The 27,925-nt window shown below is 40.4% G+C and overlaps 1 protein-coding gene across 4 annotated transcripts in view; it reads left to right on the plus strand.

Annotated features, from left to right (window-relative positions):
* Positions 1-27,925, plus strand: part of apba2b (amyloid beta (A4) precursor protein-binding, family A, member 2b) — a 66,144-nt gene that overhangs the window by 9,692 nt on the left and 28,527 nt on the right. For 2 of the 4 annotated variants that reach the window (XM_032508208.1, XM_032508315.1), the window contains exons 2-4: positions 4,110-4,157; positions 21,840-22,340; positions 22,991-24,030. In XM_032508208.1, coding sequence (XP_032364099.1) covers positions 21,860-22,340; positions 22,991-24,030 — 1,521 coding nt within the window. In that variant the 5' untranslated portion in view covers positions 4,110-4,157; positions 21,840-21,859. Of the gene's footprint in view, positions 1-4,109; positions 4,158-19,887; positions 19,951-21,839; positions 22,341-22,990; positions 24,031-27,925 lie in introns of those variants that run through there. The other 2 variants (XM_032508278.1, XM_032508249.1) reach the window with 2 other exon arrangements.

Consider the following 27,925-nt stretch of genomic DNA (forward strand, 5'->3'; position numbering starts at 1 on the left):
ATATTGCAACATCTCGGTCTCCATGAAAAATTCATTGATCAGTATAATTGCACACACTTGATCCTCAGGGATGTTCTCCATGATATGGAGAAAATATCTTTTACCAAATACATCGATATTGATACTGCAACGATATTGTAGTGTTATATACTACACTACGATATAGTACTATTGCTTTCACAAAATATTTACACAATGAGATTTTTGATAAATAATCATCAGTAATGTGGATATAATGTTTAAGTAGATAAAGGCAAATAATAGAACAGTTACAGCAGTCTGGTAAGTTCTGAAAATGACATCATTTTGCTCTGATGCAGCCTTTAAAACCAGGAAAAGACCACACGTATGCCAAATTACGATATCCAAAATCTAAGACGATATATAGTCTTATATCACAATATCGATATAATACCGATTTATTGCCCAGCTCTAACTGCATCGTATAGTTTTGTGTACCTTCTGATTTCGGTTCAGGAGGCATTACAAAGGTCAGAAGAGAGGCTCCACACCTCGGCAACAAGCGCAAAAACAGTCTTGGTTGTACAGATTTGGTTGAACATGCTGAAATTGAAGCTGTCTTTGCTGACCTCTCAGCTCTGGTGATTTGAGGCTAGCTGAGAAATACTAATGAGAGAATTAATAGAGAATTCAATTAAAAAAAACATCAGTTCTTGTGGCAGTGCTCATGGTACTACTTTATCACTACCTTGACGTTACACAATATCAGGATGAGAGAGAGCAGAAATGCACACTTGAGGTGGAGAGGTGCTGACCACGACAAAAGTACAAGTGTTAAGAAAGTCGCACATTATGCACCATGTTCTTAACTTGCAGATGATTACTGGAATAGTGTTGCAATGGATCAGTTTCCTCTTAACACAGAGAAAAACTGAAGGTCAGGACATCCTAACTGGACTATTAGCAGCCAGTGGCTTGTTTATCTCTGCTCTGCCTTAGAGCCTTTTTATTTCATCCTCTGTTACATCTTTACGTGCCTCAGGTCTGCAATTCACGGCAGGTCACAGCATGGCAGTGAGCAACCTTGTATAAATGTTGACGGGGTGTAAAATGCCAGAGAACAGCTTACGCAAGGTTTTACAGTGAGGAGGGTACTGTAAACTTTTGCTGGCCATCAATGTGGATAGATTTCCTGCTGGCAATGGGCTCTGATAAGCTGAGATGTAGGTTCTCTTACAAGTGTGTTGTGTATCTGTCAGCTTGTTTTATGTCAGTTTGTCAGCTCAGTGTATGTTTAGTATTGAGGTCTGCAGACTATTCTCATTAACTTACCTTCTCTGTTTCAGGTTCATATATGTTTATGAAAATAATCACTTCATACAATGTTTAAAGGGAATAAAACAGCCTTGCTAGCCTACTTATTGGAGTTCCATAACTAACGTTACACATATCCTATATAAATAAAAAGAAATTGTGTCCCCTTCAGTAATTGATCTTGAGAAGTTTTATGTTTATTGTGTTATGTCTATGGTGTTACGCTCATGCTATTGACTGTATCTATTTTGTATAAAATCGCATGCTTATTTGCACTCTGATTTGCCTGGGTAGTTTCTGGTTTGATTGTTTACAATACAGTAAAACAACATTTGAATACTGTGAGTTGTTATGGATGGTCTATGACATTGGTCAGGTAATTAAGAAAAGCAGACGCAAAGGCAGCAATAGCAGTTATTGATAAAAAAGGGATTTATGTATCTGGATTTAGGCTAATACAGAAACTATGAAACTAACTAAATGTGGTTTGCCATGTTTGCTTCCCAGTATCCAAGATATGTTATCTGGGAATGAGGCTACATTATAGATTATAGATTGCCTAACTCGAGTGCCTCCTATTTCTAAATGTTTTTTTTTCCTTTTGGGTTGGTCTTAAAAGTAATATGCTGAGTGTTTTGTCTCAAACACTGTGTAACTGCAGTGTGCTGCAGTGCGATTTGGTCCTGCAGGACCAATGCAAGCCTCAGGGCTGTATGCAAGTAGGAAGAGCAGAGCCATGGTGAACTGGAGCAGTGGTTAGATAGGAGAGACATTTTAACTATTTTGAACACAATCTGTGTGGGACAGCAGTCTGTTCACACCATTACTTTGTGGGGAAACCTAAAATATGGTCCCACAAGTCTGAGTCTAAGGATTTAGACTCAGACTTTAGTAGTTGGTCGGGTTAAGGTCAGAGTAATGCGAAGAACAAGGTTAGGGTAAGTGTTGGAGTCAAGCATATAGATGTAATAGTTTAAACCGGCGTAAGCCTTCAGGCAGTTAAAGATAAAGTCAAAACAATGTTCTATAGCTGCTTTGTTCTTCGTATTACACTCGAGATTTCTTCTCTTTTCTTGTCCTATCTACTAAACTTTGTCATTCGGTGAGTCAGCGAGTGTTGATCGCTTGCAGTTCAGAAGACTATTTTGCTTTATTCCCTGTCTCCAACATTTAGCCAGATAAAACAATACATCTCTTCTGATGAGCAGCATGTAAATTGTTTTGAGTTCTTGTTTAAAGGCAGCTTGTTTTTGAAGCAATTTTTGTATCTGTCATATTGAGTAAGTAATTATTATTTTCTGTCATACGGCACATAGATAGATAGATAGATAGATAGATAGATAGATAGATAGATAGATAGATAGATAGATAGATAGATGGATGGATGGATGGATGGATGGATGGATGGATGGATAGATAGATAGATACTTTATTCATCCCGAAGAAAATTTTAGCTACACCAATGGTGATTTCTTTTAGACTGCAAGGGAAGCTCAGCTTAGAATACGTTAATATTGAAGACAAGTTTGTTCAGAATCAGCTACATATAGCAGGTCGACTGACTTGATTTCCTTCTCATACAGTCCCCTAGTGTCACAGTGCATGTCCCTGTTGAAGTCTAGCATCCATGGACTTCAGTGGGGCTGCTTTCTACTTTTTTTCAGCTTTTTTCAGTGCTTTGAAACTAGATGGTCATTGGACAAATGCTGCGATTATGTCCCGCCCACGGACGCTCAGTGTCTCTGGGGTTCAATGGAGGAGTGGGCTGGCCTGAACGCTGGGCTTCTGCGTGATGATTGGAGGGTTTGTCAAAAGGCTATTATAACAGACAATTATACACCACATTCCTTGATTCAGTTGAACCTATTTACCACATGTCCTCCTTCTAGTTTAATATCGGTTTGTTAGATTGTTTGTTGATTCACTCATTCATACAGTAGGCTAGGCTAGTGTTGTAGGGGTGAACTAGCTAGCTAGCAAACTGCACGCAATGGCAGACAATGAGCAGACAATGCTAATATTATCGACTGGATTTTGGCAAAGCCATTTAAAAGTCTTCATTACGAAGAGAAACAGAAAAAAATTAAAACAGCAGGGCATATCAACACCTAAGATTTATGTATTAACGACAAAGTTAGCTGGCTGACTGGAAGTGCTGTGACAAAGAAAATGTACTGCTGGCCATGCCTCTATATGAAACCATCGCACAGATATTATAAATTATTATAATAATATATATTATTATTATTACATAGTATATATTATAATAAAAAATGGACTACTTTTAGAATGTAGGCCGAAAATGAGTTTCCCCTCTTTGAAAGACCAGCAGCTGCCACTGAGTTCCACCTGCTGCTGTCTTAATCACATCTTACACCTGCCTAGTTCTTTACTTTCTTCTGACCCTATCACTTCAGTCAACACAAACCCTAGCTGGCAATCAAGCTGACACCAACAGTGTGTATGCTGTTGTGTTTTTTGATTAATCTGACCCAACTGCTGAGTGGGGACAGCAGCTTGAGGTTGTTACAGAAGAACTGAAGATGAGATGTGACATGTGGCCTTGGCTGATCACAAGTCCTGAAGCATCTCACTTCAGCTCTGCCAGAAGAATTCTATATACATACTGTACATGTATTGGTTTGATATCTTTTGAAACCTTTATTTTTATTATTATATGATCATATTATATACTATTTTTGGATAATGTTTGTGTAGAGAAGAGTGTTTGGAGAAAGAGATCAAAGCTCAATCCTCATACTGAATTGTGTTTCTTTCATGTGGGTTGCCAGTTTGATGCTCAGTTTGACGCTCACTCTCCTTTTGTTTTTTAGGCCATTGCCTGGAGCAAACCGAGCTGCTCTACCTACCTACGGATATCAGTGAGTTGGCTTTACTGTGCCTTGGCAGGTTATTACAGCATACTTAATAGTGGGAGGAATTTGTATAGTGCCACATAAGTAGTCACGTTCTCCCAAATTGTAGACAGTTTAGTAGTTGTAGTAATGTACACAACAATAAGGATAGGATGACCACTGTCCAGTGTTGTGTATTTCTGTGTACTGGTACACTCAGACCTGTTGCTGGGCACTGAACAGGCAGACACAGCAACCTCTGGGGCCTTGGGAGCTCCTTAATTTTCCTGGCTGTCCATTAAGTCATGCCATTGAGGCGTAGGCTACAAACACGCTGGAGAAGTAATGTAATATTTGTTCATTTACCTCTCACCGAGGTATTGAACTTAGTGGCTAAACTAGCCAAGCAAAATGGACCTGCTTAGTTATCATATCACATTACTAATGACAGTCAAAGATGGATAGTTTATATGCCGCACAACCAAGGCCGTTGGAATTTGTTTTCAGTACAGTATGTTATTCTCTGCACCACAAATACATGAATGGAAAACCTCAGACAAGTACATAAATGGAAAGCAACAGACCGTCACGGGTAATGCATGTCAGTGGTATGTGAGGATGTGGCTAGAGGGAAGAGTTCAGAGTCCTTATGGCCAGGGAAAAAAATTAGTTTGTGACGCGTGAAGTCTTCGGGCTGATTTATTGTAGTACACAGGCTCTACGCCGAGCCCACGCCATAGCCTACATAAGTGACCTGCGCTGTTATGATAATTTATACTTGTGCGCTGGTAGCGGATCTCTTTAAGAGAATAGCAGAGTAGGTATGTGTGTATGTGTGTATGTGTATGGGGAGTAGGTTATAGAGACGTAGATTAGCTCCAGAGCAAGTACAGCAGTGAAAACGGAAAAACTAAGTTTCTCCCTTTTGTTTTGTGGCCACTTTTGGAAAGCTGTAGCAAGAAAAGTTCACCCTCTCCTTGATTTCATGTTGTTCGCGGAAAAGGAGAACCCGGGGGCAAATGCCATGCTATTAAGCCACGGCCTTAGTTTTCCACTGCAGGGTATTGCTAATGTGTGTTGCAAGGAATTTAAAAGAGTCAGTGGTAGTGATGGCATGTCTATTTATTTGTATGGGTAAAGTTATCTAATTTGTCAGGCCTCGACATTAAGGCTTGTCCGCTTGTCCGGGACAAGTGGATTTATTTTGTACGGCAAGTGGAAGAGAAAATTACTTGCTCCACCGGACAAGTTAAAACTAAAAAAAAAAGTTGTGTTACTTCACGTTATGTGCCACTCATTACGTCTACATAACTGATTTGAAAGAAATCAATTTTTTCCCCCACAATTCCGGGCAACAAACGACTAACGTTAAATCCAGGCCACTGTTCAGCTCATTCACTGAAAGCGATGCAGCATAAAAGCATGCAAGCCAGCCGGTGTTAGTTGGCTAACGTTAGCTTGCTAATTCTACCTTAACGTTACCCCGTCGCCACATCGTTCACAGAAAACGAGCCCAATACAGATGTCACTCGTGGCGATAGCAATGTGCTTTGTGTGGATGAAGCGTGAAGTTAATGTGACTCATTTAGCGACTGGCACTCTGCCTCGTAACGTTAATCCTCCACTGCTCGTGTCAGTTATTGTAAAACCTCAGGTCCGCAAATTGCCGGATTAAACATCAGCTAATAATCAACTGTAAAGTAGCTACTCATTTTAAACGAGGCCTTGGTAAATCAGCCTGTGCCAGGTAGAAAGTGAAATTATAGAGAAAAAAAGTTAACACCAACATTTAGTGACAAATCCATTGTTATGTCTACAAAAAGATTGAGGATATATTATAAGTTCAAATCACCACTACCTCTGATAATACACTGCACACCGGCATCCAAAGTAACACTTACATATACTTATAATACTATATTATGGAGTCTGGAGAGCCTTTTTTCTTAAAGAAAGGGAAATCTATTCTTGGGACACATTTGTTTCAACTGAATTGTATTAATGTTGATAGTGTTTGGATGCTTTCAAAGGTTTGTTTAAATTCTGCATTAACAAAAGTTAAGTGACTTTTCTGCAACGACAAGTAAAATGTAAATGTACTTGTTTAAAGGACAAGTGTTTCAAAAAGTTAACATCAAGCCCTGTTTGTAAATATATTAAGAAAGAATTCACTGGATTGGAATATTTTGATAGATACATTTCTCAGCTCTTTGTAAATACAGGGTGAGAAGTCAGGAATGAAATGGAGAATGAGGAAAGCATGAGAAAGAGGGCAGCTTGGGTGCTGATGGAGGAGGAAATGAGCATCATTGGTTTGACATTACTGTATATGGGTGGAGGAACAGGACGCAAAAACAACAGTTTGAGCAACCCAAAGTGTTTTGAGCCTCTCAACTCTGCCTCTCTTCATTATTTATTGATATTCTGCTAGAATATTCATCTACCCCTGTACAGTGCCATCGTGAGAAATTAATAGAGCTCTGTATCATTCTGACACTGTACCACAGCCTTTATTAGTGTAGTATCGTCCATCGTCAACCAACATCTTCCATCTATTCCACTTCTACTTATTATATGTTTACTATTGATTTTGGCCACATCCTTTTCTATAAAGGTATTAAAGAGAGGCAGTGCTGTTTGCTCTGGGTTTCAGACTTTAAACCACAATGTGGTCTAAAAGGAAATGCAGCTGCAGAACCAGATTGTTGACATAAGCCTCACAGCCATACTCACACTTGAGTAGGTCCGTAAACAGCCTCAGAATAGGTCTCCACCTGTCTGCATGTCACTGATATAGGAAATCCATGGCTGTTTGGTTTCATACATGGAACTTTAGCAGTAGATTAGTTTTAGGGAATGACTGTATTCTGAATTTGAGTCAGCCAGTGCAGTGCATTGATGTGTCAGTTTGCCAGCTGCTATGCTTCACTTATTCTGAATAAATCCTCTAAAGATGAAGTTCAAGGACAAAGAATCTGGCAGTCCTGTAACTTGTTATAAATCATCAAAAGCCAGAGCGGTTCCATTAATGTGTACACTGGTTTCTGTGATACCACACTTGGAATGTACTGATAAATACCCCGAAGTCATGGTGGAATTTGATGCCACGCTATGAAGTCTGTCACATCTGTCATTGCATATGCTGTTAACTCTGAGAAACAATATGTGCTTTCCCTCTCTTCTTCTTTCTTCTGTTCTTTTTGTGGATTGCAATTATCTGAACACTTAAAAGAAGCCAGTCTGTATTTTGTGTATATGTATTTCATGACTGCGTGTCTGTGTCTGCATCATAATATTGCATGAACATTCTTCTGTTTGTCGTTTAGTCAAATTTGAGAACCCTCTGGCACAAAATATGATATGACAAGAATTATTAAAAGAAAGCTCTCGTCCCCCTGCTCACATGGCAATTATCACATGTGTAATTCAGCTAAAGTGCACCAATATATACCGAGATAATCTGCAGGGTTTTTCCTGGCTCAGAATGGGCCTTTGGGGGAGGGGGGAGCAGTAAGCATGATCGGTCCATGTACAGTAAAGGGAATGAGTCTGTTACCTTTTCTTTGATAAAAATCTATGCATTTACCTGTTCTACAGTTGTTTGGTGAATTGCATTTAGAGAGGATTTGAAATGCTATTTTTATTCTCAATACATGTGAATTTGGTGCTGGTGATTTTCCTTTGGGGTTAACTAAAACCTCTTTGGGGGGGGGGGCGCCACTTATTCCCTAATGCAGGGAAAATCCCTGAATCTGAATGATCCAGAACCAAAGTTGTGTGGTGGGGATTTCATTACACTTCAGAAAAAGAGGTGTTCTTGTTTGGGTATGCTCAACAAGGACTTATTATATTGTTATTGTGTTTAAAATGCAGAGTAAAGTGCAGAGGAGTAATGATCTGCTCCCATCCTAAACTAACACAGACATGAACTACAACCAAACTGCATCAGTGGCTGTTCAGATTACCTCAGCTCTGCAACAATGTACACACAAGTCCTTATAATGGTGTGATGACAATGTCACCACTTCATTTACTCACTCCTGTAGGTTGATAAGGGAAGGTCAGAGTCATAGATTGTCTAAAATTGTGCAGGGGACCTGTGGTGATTCAATGTCGTGCTCAGAGAAACCTTAGCAGGTGAACCTCCCAGCTGAAGGGCAACCTTTTTATCCGCAAGGCCACTATACTGCCCCTTAATACTGTAGGGGCTAAATGGGGGGGAAGGTCCATGGTTTAGAGAGTAGATTGTCCAAATACAGAGCGTTGTGATGTAAGGGGATTCAAATGAGAGCTGCAATAATCCAGATTTCTGTCGTCATGGGGTGAGTGCTGCTGTTGGCTGTTTGGTCAACCAACCCTGCTGATCCCTGTCAGACCCTTTTTCTGTCTCTTATGATCCCTGGCTGCATCCCAAAGCAATCTTGGCCCTTGGATCGGTCTGACAATGATTTTAACTATAGTGGCGACACAAATTTCTTGGAAGTTTCAATGTAGCTGGCCAAGACTTCCTCTTTTGTGTGGCGATCATTGTTTACTGTCTGATTAGCAACTTGATAGGTGAGAATAGAGTTGAAAAATGGCGTCTTTGCTCCAATTGTTTCACAATCTCTAGAAACTGATATCTGCAAATGAATGCAGATTTAAAAAAAATAAAAAGCAAATAAAAAGCTAAATCATCGACGAAAGCGACTAATTTGCTCTCAGTGCACAAACTGTTTACCTGCAGGCAACCAGTGCCCGCTCAAATGTGATTGGTCAATACTACTCGGACTACGGAAACCAGAACTCCTCCGTTATCAAAATCTTGTCCCGTTGCCTACAAATTTTTGATTTATATGCAAATATCTGTTTACAGAGATTAGATCCCAAGGGACAGTGAAATTGGTACTCAGCACATCACAGTGAAATGACTGAGGCAATGTATCTACAAGCTGCCATCTTTGGCATTCATCCTCAAATCTGACCTTTCATAAAATTAATATAAAGCATGACAGTTCTCTCTGTGAGACATTTTGAACATACAGTGAAACATACAGTTTTCAGTGAAAACCTAATCCTGCATCTACATTGAAAGCCAATATTTTTTAACTACCTTTCGGATACAATTATATCTTTACTGCAGACATGTACATGCCAATTCTTATGTCTTTTCAGTTCTAGTCAATTTTGTGTATACAGCCCACAATCACAAGTGTATGTCAGAGGGGTTTGCAATCTGTACAACAAATTACTCCCTCTATCTTTAGACCCACAGTCAAAATAAGGAAAAACTTTGTGCCTTTACAAATGGTTGAAACCCTAGGAGGAGCAACAAAAATGGCTCAAGGCCTGAAAAAGCATTGTAGGTACAGAATAGGCAGAAATAACAGTAGTAGAGTAGGGAAAAAACAGAAGCATAACAATGCATAAATAAAAGGTAGCTGTTTTTTCAACAGCGTCTCTGTTGTTTGAATTACAAACTAAATTAATTTTGTTCAAATGACAGATGTGAAGTAGATAAAGGACTGTTATCGCCAGCCGTATCAAGTGTCAACAGTGTTGATTTGCACTTTTACACCTCTTATTGCATATTGTTTTATCCATTTCATAAGTTGAGAGAATTAATTTGTCATTGCTACAACCAAACAGCCATCTGCAGGCTAATGGTCAGTGTGTTTTGGCTTCATAACTATTCTCCTGAAGCCACATCTGTTTTTTATGTGTCTGTAATCTGTACAATCTGAAGTAGGGGTCTGACAAGACAGAAGTCACAAAATGAGAAGAAACACAATATTGGGTTTACAAGAACAAGATGAGATTTTACACTATTTTAAACCTTTAGTGTGTAATCTTCTGATGTTAATGAACGTCCGTTACATTCAAGCCATTGCCAAATTACCGTTTTTAATTGCTCTTTAATGTTTTATATAAAGCACTTTGATTTGTCTTGTTGTTAAAAAGTGCTATAGAAATAAAAGTGGCTTGCCTTGCCCTGAAACATCCAGCCTGTCAGTTGGTCACCAGGGCCGATAATACTGTGAAAGTCCTGTGTACTCCTGTCTATAAAGAACAACAATTAGTCAATTAGTTTATCAACTTAAAAATAATCTGCAACTATTTTGCCAATAGACTAATAATTTGCGTCCAAATTCCAAGGTATTTGTAAGAGGTATCTCATTCAATTAGAGAATCTAGGTAGAGACAACTGTTAACATTCACTATTTAAACCATGGCAAAAGGCACAGGCACAGTGTGAATGAAGCCTTATCTATGCTGATAGCCTACATCTCCCACCACACTAGGTGGAACACTCAGAGCCAGCCTCGTTACCAAACCCATGCACTGGCTGTGTTCCTGCTTGGCATAGCTTCCACTGAGCAATGAGAGGTAGATTTCCCCAAAGAAATCTAGGTTTTGCAATCCGCAATCTTAAAATAGCTTTGAATCATACATTATTACATAGCAGGGCTGCTGCCTCCTCTGTCAAACTGCACTTGCTGCTGTAATTATTGTCTTCTTGTTTTCTCCAATCATTCACATCTGAAAAGATTCCCAAACCTCATTAGCATAGCTTTATAGTTGATATGTAGAGACTCACAGATGGCTTTTCTGTCTCTCGAAAGTAATGCACTTAAAAGGGAAAAAAAGCTTTGTAGATTATGCAACGCACATGAATAGATATTGAATGTATAAAAGAACAGTTGCTGGGGAATACAGAAAACTTATAGGGCTACTTTTGGGACATTAGGGCATGTATTAATATATGTAGTTTGTGTGTGTGTGTGTCTCTGTTTGAGTAGAGTGGGCAGATTTCAATCTTCCAGCCTGACTCAGTGTGTTTCCCTTGGGTTCAGTAAAGCATAAAGGATGCTGGGAGTTGTGACACCCCCCTCTGAACCTGTCACTGCTTCAGGAGGATTGATGTGACAATTTCTCTCTCACACACACACATTTTCACACACACACACACACAGGCAGATGCAAGAAACAGGAGCTAACTGTGTTAATTGTTAGCACATGCTGTCTTACAGGTCAGAGGCACAAATACACACACACACACACACACATTTGTTAATGTAAATGTGCTGTATTTATATAGCGCTTTTCTAGTCTTAACGACTACTCAAAGCGCTTTTACATCTACAGGATGCATTCACCATTCACACACATTCATACACTGTGGCCGAGGCTGCCGTACAAGGTGCCACCTGCTCATCAGATAAACACTCACACACACTCACACTCCGATGCACAGCATCGGGGGCAACTCAGGGTTCAGTGTCTTGCCCAAGGACACTTCGACATGGGACTGCAGGGCCAGGGATTGAACCCCCAACCTTCCAATTGGCAGGCAACCGCTCCACCATGTGCACACACACAGATGTCCGTGCACATGGGGACTGGACTGAAATTAAAACCAAGCCTCATTGTGTTTGTTCTTGTCAAGAATAGTGTTGCTCCTCTGTGTGGCCGTGTGGGCGCTGTCGTCATGATTAATCCTCAGCTCAGTCAGCTGGCCAGCAGCGATATTGAAACCAAACAAAAAATCACACGAGAGCATGCATGCTGCTGAGCTTTATGATCCGTTTTAGGATGTGCAGGCGTATGCAGGTTGGGCTCGCACATCGCACCACTGCAAAACAGAGTACACCATTTGACCCTGTTGTGTTCTTCAGGAGCAAACATTGACGAAGGTGTACATGTGCCAAGCATGTTTTTTTTTTTTTCAATTTACGTTTCAATATAATAAACACTTTTTGTTTTTAAGGCATTTTAGTCACAAATGTTGTAGCCTAAGCATGTATAGATGTGGAAAAAGGGAGTCTAGGGTGGATTGAATGAGCACTACAGTTTGTGTTTGTGTGTTTATTCCTTCTTGTGATATGAAAGCTGATGAATATTTTCCACCTGTTTTCCCTGAGGGGTCGTGTGATTGACCGAACCCAGAAGTTATTTAATTTGCCTGCTACCAAACTGCACTAGCAGGCCTGGCCGTTACCGCTTAGCCTGTCTGTCGCTCAACAAGATAAGGGGATATTTCCAGGCCCAAGATTGCTTGCCATGTTCTGTGCTGTCACTGACTACAATGACCATCACCACATTCAATGAATATTATTAGCATTTTTCTCAGGATTCTGTCTATGTGGAAGACAGCTTTGTGGGAGTAGAAGTACATGCTGTTTTGTGGTCTGATATCTGAGCTGCCTCTTGGAGAATTTGAGTTGATATTGCGGTGGATTGTCCAGTCTGTAAATGTAATCATGAAGCAAATTGGCCATTATTGCCAGTTAACCATTAACGAGAAGTCACCTGACTCAGCAGTTTCAAGCCCCTGCCATTGTTCTGGTTTAAAAGGACATGCCAGAGGTGAAGAGAGTGAAATAACTCCTGTTGATTAAAAGTTGAGGATTAGAAGCCTGAGGAGGGAGCTGTTTCTGGAGAAGGGTCAATAAGAAACAGAATTGTGAAAGACCTCTTACTGAGGGATCAAGTGGACCATTGTGTAAGCCAGGCAGCAATTCTCTCCTTCATCTTTCCAGACTTTGAGTGACAATTTAGGAGGAATGACCAATATGGCTTAGTGTTATTCTCTGTTTGCTAGGTCTGGGCGGTAAATCGATTTTATAACAATATGGGATTAGACAAAATTGTTTGTATTGATATAGCTTGATGTTGCATTACATAACCAATTTCTTCAGTGCGTATCAGCCGCAGTTGGTAGTTAAGTAATTAGGTTAGTGGTAGCCAGCTACAGAGCGCCATGAGCTGTTAGTCATATTAGTGGCTGTTGGCTAGTTGGGTTCAGCCAACAAAAGGTTACTTGGAGCCTGTTACTGGGCACCACAAGATGATGGTCCTTTCAGGGGCCGTGGCAGTTGAGTTCAGCTGAAAGAAACTGAGCATCATGCAGTGACGACCGTGAGTTTAGGCACCAAAACAACTAGTTAAGTTTAGGAAAAGTTTGTGGTTTGCATTAAAACCACTCTCCGGGAATGAAAACGCGTTTCCTGTGTGTATTATTTTATATACAGTAAGTATATAAGTGTGCTGTATATAAGTATTTAGTTTCCCCCGGGTAGCAAACTCTGTTCCTCGGCTTCAAAGCGCGGTGTTTTGTGATCCACCCTGACATCATTCCTCTGCAGTCCAGAACTTACACAGACGCAGTTTATGTGGTGCATACAGCAAAAATTACGTAGACCACATACGAATTACAGTACTGTAGTTCATAAAAATGCAGCGAGTGACGATACAGACATTTTCACCAGATGTATGTAACATACGCTGGACTCGTTCATATAGGAAATCCAATCTGCAGTCTAGCTCAGACTTCACTGATAAACCAAAGAATTGTACAGTAACAATCGGTTTTATGATCAAATAAAGTGTTTGTATCTTACACTTCAGCATTCTCAGAGAAGGCCTTTTTGATTTAATGAAGTCTATTTATTTTAGATACACTCTTCACCTACAGTACATGTGTTGCTGCTGTAGAGTATATTTTCAAACAGGGAAGGAAACATTTGCATTTTTTTTGAACAGTCTGTTTTTCTTTTGGGGACATAATTTGAAGTTGGAAAAAAAAGGTAATAAATTGGAAAATATTGCAGAAGATTGCGATAGGTTTAATATCCCAAAAGTATCGTATTGTGACACATCGTGATAATATCATATCGTGGAATCTCTGTTTATTCCCACCCCTCACTGTTTGTCACAAATTACTTTTAGACGGTAGAATAAGTATACAAACAAGATTAATATCTTAATTTATTAAAACTTGGATCATAACTTAGTTTATGATGATTATTTAAAGCAACCATGAGATTTTTTATAAAGTAAGTTTTTTGCATTTCTTAATCTTGCTTCTCATTTCCCGAGATTAATGTGCTCTTTACTGTTTTTGTCAGGTCCACACAAATAATGATTAATCCCCTTTTAAACAAAAATGAATAGCCAGCTTTTTTTGTCCTGCAGCTTTTACTGCATATTGTTTCAGTAGACAGAACAAACAACCATAGTTTTTAATTAGCAGCATCTCCATAATCTTTATTATCTCCCTCCTTTTTTTATTTGGCTATTAGATTAATACTTATTTATTTTGTTGTCAGTTTTCTGCCTGGTTGTGGCAGAGTGGTGTGGAAGGATTTCTCATTAAATCCGAGACAAAAGTGTTTTTCCTGCTGCTAGCATGAGTGCAGTGGTGGCAGTCCAGACAATAAATTGGTGATGTCAAGGCCGTGTTTTCTGTTTACCAAGTTCATAATTTTAAAATAAATGTAATGTTGTTGTTTTTTTAATCTATCTTGCTCTCTCTCCCATTTTCTCTCATCAGTAACCAAACCCAGTTGACAGCTTCAATTACACCCTGTGAAATTGCCCCAGTATTTGTCTCCCTCTGGGGCCATTTAGCTGTGTTTAGCTCTCTGCAGGCTGGGCTTGTTGCCAGGCAAACTTTCGCTCTAGAGTGTTTTCATGTTTTCATGTTCCATGTTCCTGCGGAGTCCACAAGCTGAAGTAAGTTCACACTGTAAGTCAACTTAAATGATTTGGTTGCATTTAGTGGTCAAATTCAACAAGTTTTTAAAAAGGCAAATTTGTGCAGAATTCTCCTGCTGTATTAGCTGTATTAAATATTAGAATTACTTTATTTAGTTGTCAAATTGGACGACTTTGTTGACTCAAAAGGCCTGCAGTACTTATCAAAAACATTCACCCAGGGTTTAAAAATGGCAACATCCACCAGCCAAATGCTGGTAAAATATGCAATTGGCTAGTAGATTTGCTTTACTCACCAGCCAAAAAAAACAATGATAATGTATTGAGTGGCTTGTAAAATTTGAACATTCACTATCCATTTGACTGGTGGTAGAAAAGGTTAATTTAGACGTGGCATCTTATTTGCCCCAGGCCATTGGTTAACCCTTATTGTTGAACCCTGCCAGAAGTCATTAGGCACTTACTCCTCCTTCGGGTACCATAAGTGTCCGTAAAAGGGAACAGTTATATAGAAGATATTTCAATCTGAACCACAATAAACATAAACAAATAAGAAAAAAACAATTGGGGTATACATTTCTTTCTTTATATCTTTCTTTTTTTTAATCCACATTTGATATGCCTCTTTGTTTGCAGTGATTGGTAATCAATTTCCTCTTTTCCTGGGTAAGGTCTCCCCTTTAGTCGTGTCTTGGCCACTATGTTATGCCACTGTGAAACTGTTAGGAGGCTTGTTGCATGTGTTTCTGAAGCTAAATGATGCTGGGCCACACAGAAGAAACAATCCATCTGGTGTATTCATTCTGTCTTCATTTGTTGTCAGGGGAAATTTACTTAACACAGCCGATACCAAAAGTGTTGGTAAACCACTGTATTTCCTGTGTTACAAAAAGCTGCAAAGGCTATATTAGTTTGAATAATGTTTGTTCTGTAAAATGGGTTTGTGATGATTGGCTGAGACAGTCCTCTAAGAGACTGTGCTGGAAAACAAAGAGTTTCCATGGTAACAGTCAAGGGTGAAGGAGGAGGGTGTGTCTGTGGTGTTGTGCTTGAAGTGGCGAAATAGACATTAGGAGGCAGAATGGTGGGGGAGCGAGCGATGCTTTTCTGTGGTCCCATGCCATTCCTGCTGCTCACCAAGTCTCCGCTTTGCTTCTCTTTCCGTCTCCCGCTTCGCTCTCTTGTTGTCGTCCTAAAGCGAGTGGGAGGCTGTAAGGAGAACACATACTGAATCTCAATGAGACAGCTGAGAGGAAACTCATTTTCTCGCTCCGTCTCTCTCTGATAGTGTCTTATTCTTTATTTACAAGCATCACAACTCGACATAGTCAGGTTATTACATGATTTGTCAACATATGTTTAATAATGTGGAAGTGCTGTAGGTGGATTTTAATGTTATACAGTTAAATGTTTATAAGATCATGTGTTCAGAGCTGACCCTAATAAAGATGATGGATGGCAGCTTCATGAAGGGCAGCAGAGATTATTTCATGGATCAATACTTTTTAAGTTTAAAATACATAGTATTTGAGAAATTCAGATTTCTCCCCATAATGCTTGAATTAACTCTTTTGGTCTATCTGTCAAAAGTTAAGAAAGCTGATCTTTGGAGAGAATATTAAGATGGTACATTAGGAAGTGGACATTAGGAATTGTAGTTATGTTGCCACTAGTATAAGAGAAGGTGGTTAATAGTGTACCCCTAGTTAAAAGGCTTCTCAGCATTTCACACTAGTAGGCTTGCCACCAGCAGTTATTAGTTTCTCTTCACTGACCCTTGTCAAGCATAGAGAATAGGCTACAGCCTCATACAGGTCCGATGGCTACACCCTATTGGACAAATGCATCACCTGGGGCGGCCTGCTCCCAGATTTCAAAATGAACCAGTTTATGGTCAGTTTAAAAGATTTGTCAGGTTTTGAAAGGCGTCGAGCCGGCAGCTCCTCATTTGCATAAAGTGGCCTGGATTACACTTTATGCAAAGAAGGAGCGGGTGATCTGCTTCTCAAGGTCCCTGTAACTTTACCAGAATGCATTGCATGGATGCACCCATAGAAATGAATAGTAGGCGTGGAAATGACGCTGACAATGGACATGTATCATTAGTCTCCATTCACACTTAATGTGTTGGCCGTCAGAGTGCTGCAAAAACACAGGCACTTTGCAGGGGCCTGCGGCGAGAAGTTGAGACAGACTCAACAGACTTGTTTTGAGGCAGTGTGAGAATCCCGTACATTGAATGAGAAACATCACTACCTCTATCGCTGCCACAAGAAGGTTTTAAAACACAAGCACTGAACTGACCAGGAGTTTGTGTAACAGCTTCATGTTTACCAAACAACAAAACACAGTCAATCTCTCTTGCTTGTGTCTTTTCTTTCTCTTTCTCCGTGAAATGAAGCTGTCTACAAGTGCAGTAGGAAACGTCGCGATATATGTAATGATCTGACAGAAAACAGTAATAGGGAGATATAAAGTCTATATACTTGTGCTACATTTGAGGGTTGAAGAACAACACAGGACGTCACAGAAATGGGACATAAGTGACACGCCCACACCGCCGCACCACCTGAGGAAAATTCCTGATGCCCTGACTCTGACTGATCTGCTGCTTTTGGACTGCTTCTATCACTCTGTCCTCTCCTCAGCCCTTCCTTACCTCTTTTCACACATACATACACACACACATACACACACACACACACACATACATAGATATACACACACACACACACACACACACACACACACACAAACGCACGTTAAAGACGTGTCTGCCAGACATGGGTCTGAGGGTAATTTAAGCTTTATCTTACTGTAGATGAAGTGCTTTTCTGGCAGACATGAATAGGTCTGTCTGTGGAGACAGCCCTTTACCAGCTGTCCAACTGCAGCTCAAAACGCGCGTGCGTGGGATGTAGAAAAAAAATTTACAGTGATGGAGCCAGCTGAGTTCTGATTTCTTTTTGCACCAGGCATTGATTTATTTTCTTTAGCCACTCCATTTCTATTCAGGTTCCCATGAGGCTGGAGCATATATCTGCTTAAATAAGGCAGAATTCAGCGAAACAAGCTGTCCAGAAGAGACCAACTGGGATACACAGTCTTTTAAACTCACATGGGCAATTTAGAATTCTTGTAGGAGGTAGCCAGCACAATATCAATACAAAAAAATATATAATTTAAAAAAGGCTGACCATTAGGGCCTGCACGATGTATTGTTTTAAAATCGCGATCTTGATTCACCCTGTTCACAATTTCATTTTTAAATAAATTAAATTTTTTTTTTTTTATGACTTTGGTTTTCATTTAATTTTATGAGCCGAATGCTCACAAATGCTACTACTTTCTTTTCTGAGTTTTAAACATAAAAATAGGTTTTAAAGTGCTCCCAAGCGCTGCAATGATCTCCCTTATCTTCATTGAGGCCTCTATGTTTACAGGCTTGTGGTGATGCGCAATATGCTATGTAGGTCCAAAAAAAAGTTTGGTTTGGTTAAAATAAGTAAACGTCCTTAGGTTTCATCTTTGTCAATGTCTCTAATAGAGCAAATAACGAACCCAGAAATGCTGACATTCCATGTAAAATTTAACACAACAAACAACATAGGCCGTGCCTAGCATCTTGGCGGTACCGAAAGTTGGAAATGAAAATGGAATGACTGTATCAGTTAAAAGCAAGAGCCCTGCAGTGGAAGGTGGTCAAATCTGTGGCCAGTTTATTACAGGGACACATCCCATGAATTTGAAAGTAGCCTACATTTGAGAAACCAACAGAAGGAGGCTAACCTAGCTTACCTAAAGGAAACTGCCAAGCCCCCCCTCCCAAAAAACAAAAACAAAAAAAACAAGCAGAAGCTTACCCCGGTAACGTTACGGTCATGAATATATGGATACGTGGGGCCAGCAGCATGACGGAGACAACCGCAGGACAGAGAACACTACAGGCGTGCTTTCACCGGCAACCCGATAGCTGGTTAGTAAATACACAGGAACACCAAAAGCGTGAGGAAACATGGATTAAATGTGGATTATTACTGGGATGTCTACACAAGTGTGACATCGATGTGATGTGTGTGAGTCGATTGACTTAAAAAAAGGTTGCCATTTTACTCAAACCAAGGTTCAAAACACCTGCTGATGTCTGTCTTCTTTTGTCTGTTGACTGTAGGTTTTTCTCCTGGAACACGTCAAACACATTCTGCACTCTCTGCGTCTTGTGTTGACTGTTTACAGATCTGTGTTCATCATCATATGTACATTGTTTGTGTTATTGCTGAATACATTGTGAATACATAGTTATAAAATTGTATGATGTTTTTGTTGTTATTATACAATACTTTTTCTGAACTTTTCAAATCCCCGACAAATAACCAATATTACAAAAAACAATAAAAATAAAAATAAACTAAAACTAAGCATTTTCAAAAAATAAAAACTAAACTAGCAAACCCACTTTGAAAACTAATTAAGACTAATTGAACTGAATTTGAAAACAAAAAGTCAAAACAAAATAAAAATGAAAACTAATGAGGAATGCACAACTATAAGAATCTTGGTTTGGTACTGCCAATTTGTTTTGTTTTGTCATGATCAAAAGAATCATGGCAGAGAATCGTGATATCAATTCTAAGCAAAAAAATCGTGATTCATATTTTTCCCCGAATCTTGTAGGCCTACTGACCATGTAATAGCAGTGTCTTTAGTTTAAATTTGACTGAGGTTTTGCCAGCTCTCAAAAACAGCCTATGAAAAAAAAGAAAAAAAAAGATTTATATAGATAATTCATTTTAAATCTGTCCTAATGGTACCAAACAGGTGGGGCAGAGCCTCTGTGTTTTGTGATACAAATGCATGCAAATTCAATAAACAGGCATTTCCAAATTCAATAAACAGTCAAATGCGTATTACATTACAGAGAGAGGGATTTGGGGAAAAGCCACCTGGCTAGGAACTTATAGGATTTCTAATATTCGCAGCAGTTGTTTTGGCACTCTGGAACAATATAATGAACAACAACCGTAACAACACCACACCAAAAAATAAAGACTTGTCAACAAAGGCCAACAAAGAGGAGGTCAAAGGATATCTGTCCCAAGGGGATGCAGTTACCCATAGTTACCAGTCCTTACCCTGAGCTCTGGGGAATTGAATGAGGCGTGGCTGGGTCTCTACAGGAGGATGCTGGGATGTAATGTGGAGGAAGGAGGGCCGTGTCAGGGAGGTGCATGCTGTGTAGCAGCTGGTGGGGGAAGGGTGGTGCAAAGAGAAGTGGGAGGGAGGGAGGAAGGGGCCGTTGTTAGAACAGATCCCAGCACTATTGTATCCCAGCTCAGGACCTCAGGTAAGAGAGTCATTGCACAGTTTTTTAGATGTTAACAAGCTGAGGTAATTTTAATTCATTAAGTGAAAACCTTTTTAGGTGTTTTAAATGATAAATAAAAAAATGCTTTTTAGGTATATGTTGCTATATTTGATCAGGTTTACAGAACGTGTGTCCATTTGTCTGTGTGTGTATTTGCAAATACTGTGTGATCAGTAACCTCCATGGAAGTGCTCGTATTTGTGTTTGTGCTTTTTGTGCACATGTAATCTTTGTCTCCTGACTTGGCTACCTGTGGAACATCCAGCTGTGTGCGTGCGTGTATGTGTGTTCTGTATTACATATTTGTGTTTTAGAGGGGATGTGTTTGTGCCAGCTTGTGTGAGCTAATTAACCAGTGTAATCTCTGGTGATGGAGAATGTAATTATGGTGAAGGAAAAAGGGGGGAAAGCAGCAACAACATGCCTCTTGAGGGCAGTTGTTCATGGCAACTGGATGGCTACAAAATGGATGACAAAGCACAGTGGGTGTGCTTGACAGAAATAAACGTACTCTGAACTTGTTAAGTTGGTTGTTCAAATGCAGTGCAAGTAATATTAACTGTTATTGCTCTCATCCTGGAATCTGTGTGTTGTGTGTGTGTGTGTGTGGGTGTTTCTTTTTTATGTCTAATAGTTCATGATTTATAGGATATCCTTTTTCTTGTTTGGGTACTTTTTTTTTTTATTTTTGTATTGGGGAAAGTAGGTTTAATACTTTATATCTACCTGTTCTCGTTGCAGTTGAATACAATTCAACACTTGAATACATTTTTTCCATTATTTATCTAACTGAAATATGTAGCTGTTAAAAGACTGGCCATAATTTATTTGATGTTTGATCATACAATTATGCCTTTGTTTCCACGAGTTTCATCACAGAAATCAGGCCACACTGGCCTGTAGAGGTTCAGCTTCATGATGTTTTCTTTTAGGTTTTCACGTGAGAAAAGGGAGGTTTTTTTTGGTCTTGCAGGCTAGCAGGCTACCTTCTTACCACAGAAAACACATTTCACTGACTTTTTACCTGCACTACTTAACCAGGTCTAGTGTAGGATGAGACTTTTGTCTCCCAGGTTGAACATTCTCAGCCAAGAAGCACAGAAGAATCAGTCAGTCATGATTGACATCAAGCCCAGTGGTACCAGGGGACATGTACAGCACCTTGGTGGGTTTGACCTTGATTTAACTGTTGCTTCTTCCTCTGGAAGTGTCCCATTCTTCATGTGAAGGCAGTATGCTCAGAGCGGCTCTGGTCTTTGTGTCTATTGCTCTAAAAGCTGAGCCTGAGTGATATATGGAGCCCACTGTTTTTTTTTGTGATCAAATTGTTTATTTAAACAGCCAAACAAAAGTGCAAAACATTGATCCATGTGACAACATACAGAAAAGTAAACTACACGCACTGAAGAATGCACAGTGCACCTTGGGAGTAGCTAAATAAGCACAAAAGAGTTCCTTTGAATGTGGATAAAGTAAACCAGAGACTAAACATGCTTGATTACAGGAATAGATTAGTTTTTCATTCAGCCACTGAAAATATGTTACAGCTGTATGCAAAGTGCAAAAAACAATAAATGGAGGACTATTTTGTGTGTTTGATAAAGGAAATATATTGTGAGCAGATTTACTGTTTAGATGTGAGGCGGAATCAATTTTCTTGTTCTGCTCAAATGCATAAAAACACAGTTGTACTTGTCTTAAAAGCTCCACAGCTTACCACCCTTACCCTTGAGCATTTTATCTTATTCATTTCTATTGTAGCATGATCCTCTCTTGTGTATTCACTTGCATGGGTATTTGCAGTTGTATTGAAGTTTCTCTCACACTGTGCCCTCACACTGTGCCCCTTTTCTTTATTTGTCTCGTAGGATCAAACCAATAACAATGCATGGCCTGTAAGCAGCCAGCCATGGCTCATAGGAAGAGGCCGGGGACCAGCGGAGGTAACAGTATGGCTGCTCCGGGCCCCGCCTCCGGGCCCACCCGTCATCCTGCAGAGTCATGTAATCTGAAAGCCCTCCTCACTCAGCAACGGCCAGTCCGCTACCCCAAAGAGTCACAGGATCCGAAACCTCTCCCCCGTTCCTGCAAGGCACAATACTCTTCTCCCAAGTCTCAAGATGTGAGTTGCAACCATTCCGAAGTGGATGTAGATGCAGAGGTTGAAGTGAAGCGGTACAACAACCCAGCAGATGCAGAACTGGAAGAGCAGTGTCCAGCGACACCATCCACACCAGAACATGAACGTAACCATGACCAAGATCACCGTGACCAGGCAGACTTCCACGCTGGAGCTGACAGCCTGGATGACGACTCCAGCTCTGACTACATTAACAACACCTCAGATGAAGAGGAAGACTATGATGATGGTAAGTACAATGTTATTCATGTGGATAATTAATATTTGATCATGATCACCCCTCCAGTATTGCTCCTTCCATTATTGATTCTGAGTATTGATTAATTTCTGTTTGATAAAATGTTACGGGGGACATAAAGAAATTGTTTACAGCAATGTTTTGAGCAAAACTAAACAGAAAAAAATGTAACATCAAGTACAGAAAAGCAGAAAAAAACTAAACAAAAAAGTAACCGTGAGAGGCCTCAACATCATCGGAAGTAGTTTTTATAAGTATTTATACTTCAAAAAATGTCAGTGTCACTGCCGCTGTTGCACAAATTCTTGCTTCTTTTTCTTAGAATTCAAGAAAGGGTGCAATTTGGCAAAACATCCCCACAAGTTTAAACATCTATTTCTTTGCAGCATGAAAAGTTCCACATAAAAAACTTGGAAACCTTGTGTCTCAGTGTTACGTTGCTGTATGCAACTGAAACATCCGCTAGATTCATCTACAGTGATAAACCTAAATAAATCACACGATTCTTTACAAATTTGAAACCGGTTTTGCATAGGAACTGATTCCCATCCCTAATAAGTACCTGTGAATGTTAAGTATTGGGATTTACAAAAAACATGAGTAAGAAAACATGTGTTTTTTGTGATCATAAATCCCTGCAGGGCTGGCAGAGGAGGATGAAGGTGTGACTTACTACATCCGGTACTGCCCAGAGGATGACAGCTACCTGGAAGGTATGGATTGCAGCAGCCAGAGAGAATGTAACCACAGCCACAGCCAGGTGGACTGCATCCCCCCCATGCAGCCCGTTGACGCCCACACTGAGGAATGTCAGGAGGCTGTTGAAGGATGGGCCGATGAGGTAAAGGGGGAGGTGAGAGAAGAAGAATGGGTGGAAGATGAGGAGGGAGAGGGGCCAGTCAGGGAAGAGTGGAGAGAAGAGGAGGAAGAGGTGAGGGAAGAGTGGAGAGAGGGACATGAGGAGGAGAGGGCGGAGTGGACAGAGGAGGGCCAGGTGAGGCAGGATCAGTGGGTGGGACGAGAGAGGCACAGGGTGGAGGAGTGGGGTGAGGGAGAAGGGGAGGTTCGCTGTGAAGTAGTGGAGCAAGATCCAGATGAACAGATTTACAATGGAAGACCAGAACCCATCTTGGACCATCAACATCACCACCATCTCCACCACCAACCTTCCATGCAAGACACGCTGCACACTAGAGAGGAAGAGGATGCAGAGAGTGAGGAGTACTGCCCTAATGAGGAAGAAGATGAGGAAGGTGACGAGGAGGAGCGACGTGGTAGGGCCTACACTGGAGACTACTATGCCCCAGAGGACAATGGGAACTCGGTGCGAGTCTCTCCGTACCGCAGTCGCAAGGTGCTGGTGGTAGAAGGTGAGACGGGGGAGGAGGCGGAGGAGGACATTGACCAAATTGTTGCAGAGATCAAGATGAGTATGAGCATGGGGAGTCTCAGCAGTGGCACTGACCAAAGCCCAGAGGAGCTGGTGCACGACCCCGAACCAAGTGACTATCCTCACCCGAAGCCTGACACAGCCCCCTACCCACCTGCTCACCATCGCCACGACAGCAGGCCCAAGTCCCTGAACCTGCCCTCCATGCACCACAACAACCCTGATCTCCAGAGGGGCATCACGGCACATGCACGCTCCCCCGAAGACAGGCAGAGATGGCCACCGGAGCAGGTGAGCTGTTGTTGAGAGGTTAACATTGTTGTTTTTCCATTTACCCACTGACAGTATCAGCATCCCTGTTGTTGTTTAAAAAATGGAACATAAAACCAACCTAACTGGGGAATTAAGAATTGACAGATTGATAGTGACACTGTTGACAACTGTGTATTTTAAATGCTTGAGCTCAGTTAGCTTCACAGACCTGAATCCTGCAGGTCCTATCCTAATCTTAAAACAATAATATGTGTAAAGGTTTAACATTAGGGTCCCACTAATGTTTACTTACCACCTGCTGTCAGTTATTTACACTTTACTACTACCAAGATAGCTGCTAGCTAGCTGTCTGAATGTTGTGAGGTGAGCTAGACTCACCACTTCTCAAGTGTACAATATAAAAAGATCAAAACAAAACATTGGCATTACAAGAACTTTATTTTGTAGTCAGATGACTTCCAGCTAAACTAAAAGTTGACAAATAAACTTGTTACTTCTTCTTAAGACATTGATAATAATGTGTGTTATAATAATGTGTTTTATTAAAATGTCGGCCCTGAAATTTGAAAATTCCAGTAGATTACTATTAATTAAATGATTATAGTTCTCCCCTAAAAAATGTTTTTAAGCTTTTCACAGCAGACCCTTTTGCCTTGTCATTGTAGGAAAAGCACAGGTGTTATTAATAACAATAATAACATGCGCAACACCAAGACCTTGATACTGTAGCAGCAAAATGGAATTCAGCCATCATTTTTTATTATTCACACTTGTGCTTTTCATACTGTGACATGTCTTGTATAAAAAAGCATTAAATTAAATACTAGTGAAAGCTTCAACTAGTCTTGAATTTTAAATTTAATGAATGATACATTTTGAATTAAAAAGCCAGACTTTTCCATTTCTAATGTATTGAATCAGGACAACATATACAGAGAAAGGCAAAGAGAGGAAAGATGGAAGATGGAACATAACAGCAGCAACATAATAATGCTGGTCCGGGCCTTTGTAGAAAATGTACTATACTGTACATTCACACTACTTCAATCTTGCCACTGTAAGCGTTTAAAATAGCTTTTTGAAAAGCTGGAGATGTGTTACATGTTGCTCATCACTATCCAGAGTATAGCTGGAGCTTTTCCCCTCCCCCGTGTTACCTTGAGATGCCCCCCTCCTCATCTCTATCCATCTCACAGACAACACACACTCTGTACCGACACATCGATAGAATCAATCACATACAGAGCACCCTCGTCATCTTGAAGTCTGTTTCTAAAAGGAACGGGTATAGTCTCCTGTGGGTAGCATGCTAAAAACTACCTGCTAGTCAGTGTGCACATGTTACATTCACCATGTGGCTCATTTGTAGCACAGAACTGGGTCAGACAGTGAAACTAGATTAAATTGGATGCATGTACAGCACACTGCACATCCAGATGACTCCCAGACTCACTGAGATGATTCAGTCCTCTTCTCCTCTGGTGTCAAATTAAATGTTCTCTGTACAGCACTTCAACATGACCTTTGAATGAACCAGAACAACAAAGATCTCAATAAAAGCTTTGCTGCACAGTGTGGAGTCAAAAGATTATCAATAAGAAGAATTACAAAACAGAGGGTGGTCATCTACACACACATTTTGTTGGTGTGATGTGTTTGAGGAAAGAAAAGTTGATTATACAGTATTGTGGTCTTATTTTAAATAGCACTACTAACATGGGTTAAGGTACAAGTGCTTTTGCAGCCTAAACATTGAGACTGCATTTCCCATAATATCTTGTTTTTCAGTTTCATTTTTACTTGCTTAGTTTGTTTGAGTGATTACATTTTACTTACTACCATGATGGAATCCAACATATTTCAAGGGCTTTCCTCAATGATGGAAAAGCAACCATTTATAATGTATAACAGTTCTTGTTTAATGAGTCTATGACATTACTTAAATAGGTTCACTTGTATCTACCAATGTTAAAATTCTTTGATTGACTGTATGTACATAGTTTTACAGTAGTCTACATTAAAATGTCTTCCATGAACCACCAAGTTTGTTAAAAGCCGGCTAACAGTCTAGTTAAAGCCTGAGTGTACCCGCACCCATATGATATATGTTGTACCCAAAATTCTAAATACACTGATCAAAATTATAAATGCAACACTTTTGTTTTTGCTCCCATTTTTCATGAGCTAAACTCAAAGATCATTGAGACAAAAAGACATTTTGAAAAATGGGAGAAAAAACAAAAGTGTTTCGTTCATAATTTTGTACAGTGCATATATGTTTATCAGATGGACTTGGCTCAGATGGTGGGGATTTGAGTGAAGATTACCCCAACGCTATATTTTAGGGCCTGAGCGCCGAAAGCGATTAGATTCAGATTAGATTAGATTCAACTTTATTGTCATTACACATGTACAGGTACAAGGCAACGAAATGCAGTTTGGGTCTAACCAGAAGTGCAATAGCAGTAAGTGCAGGATATACAATGGTTCCGTAAGTGCAAGACATGGATATGTAATGAATAAATATAGAAAAGAATACTATTATAAACAGAGTTTTACAGATGGGTTTGTCCTATGAATACAAAATATAGATAACAGGTATTGTGAGCAAGATTTACAGCTAGGAATTTGGTGGATATTACTATAATTGCAAATTTTTTACAGATATGTGCAAACAGCATAATATACTAATGAAATAAGGTAAAGTTTGGGCAGAAACTATCCGAATTAAAGTGCGGTGGAAAGTAATTGCATATTACAGTTAAAGTACGGTAGTGCGGATGTAAATGTAAACAATTGGTACTGTAAATAAATAAACAGTCAGCAGTGCAAATGAAATGTAAGTAGTGCAAAAGGTAAGTAGTGCAAAAGATGCAGATGTAAACAGTCGTTACTATAGTAACAGTCAGCAGTGCAGATGACATTATAATATTGCAGATAACAAAATGGAGGCAGGTGTGAGGAGGGAGAGGAGAGTCTGTCAGTATATGAGGGGAGTGGGATCAATGAGGATTAGAGTTCAATAAAGAGACAGCTCTGGGGAAAAAACTGTTCTTTAGTCTGCTGGTCCTGGTCCGGAGGCACCTGAAACGCCTGCCGGAGGGCAGGAGAGAAAACAGTCTGTGGGCTGGGTGAGAGGAGTCCTTCAGGATGCTGCGAGCTCGATGCAGACAGCGTTTCCTCTGGATGTGCTCGATGGCGGGCAGTGGAGTCCCGGTGATGCGCTGGGCGGTTTTCACCACCCGCTGCAGTGCCTTGCGCTCTGCAACAGAACAGCTCCCATACCACACTGTTGCACAGTTTGTCAGGATGCTTTCTATTGCACAGCGATAGAAGTTCACCAGGATAGTTGAGGAAAGCTGATTCTTCCTCAGTGTCCTCAGGAAGAAGAGGCGCTGGTGAGCCTTCTTGACCAGGCAGGAGGTGTTGGTTGACCAGGACATGTCCGCCGAGATGTGGATCCCCAGAAACTTGAAACTGGAGACACGCTCAACAGCCATTCCATCGATGTGGATGGTGTCGTGCGTGCCTCTTGGCTCCTTTCTGAAGTCCACGATGAGCTCCTTGGTTTTGGTGGTGTTGAGGAGCTGGTTATTTTCAGTGCACCATGTGGCCAGGTGCTGGATCTCTTCCCTGTAGGCAGTCTCATCGTTGTTGCTGATGAGACCAATCACCGTAGTGTCGTCCGCAAACTTGATGATGGAATTAGATTCGTACACAGGCTTGCAGTCGGAGGTGAAGAGGGAGTAGAGAAACGGGCTCAGCACACAGCCTGTGGTACACCAGTGTTGAGTGTGATGGACGTGGAGCAGTTGGAGCCTGATCGAACATTCTGGGTCTGTTGGTAAGAAAGTCCAAAATCCAATTGCACGTGGAGGTGTTGATGCCCAGGTCTCCAAGTTTGGCTATTAAC

This window comes from Etheostoma spectabile, chromosome 1, assembly GCF_008692095.1.
Source record: "Etheostoma spectabile isolate EspeVRDwgs_2016 chromosome 1, UIUC_Espe_1.0, whole genome shotgun sequence".
Lineage (NCBI taxonomy): Eukaryota > Metazoa > Chordata > Actinopteri > Perciformes > Percidae > Etheostoma > Etheostoma spectabile.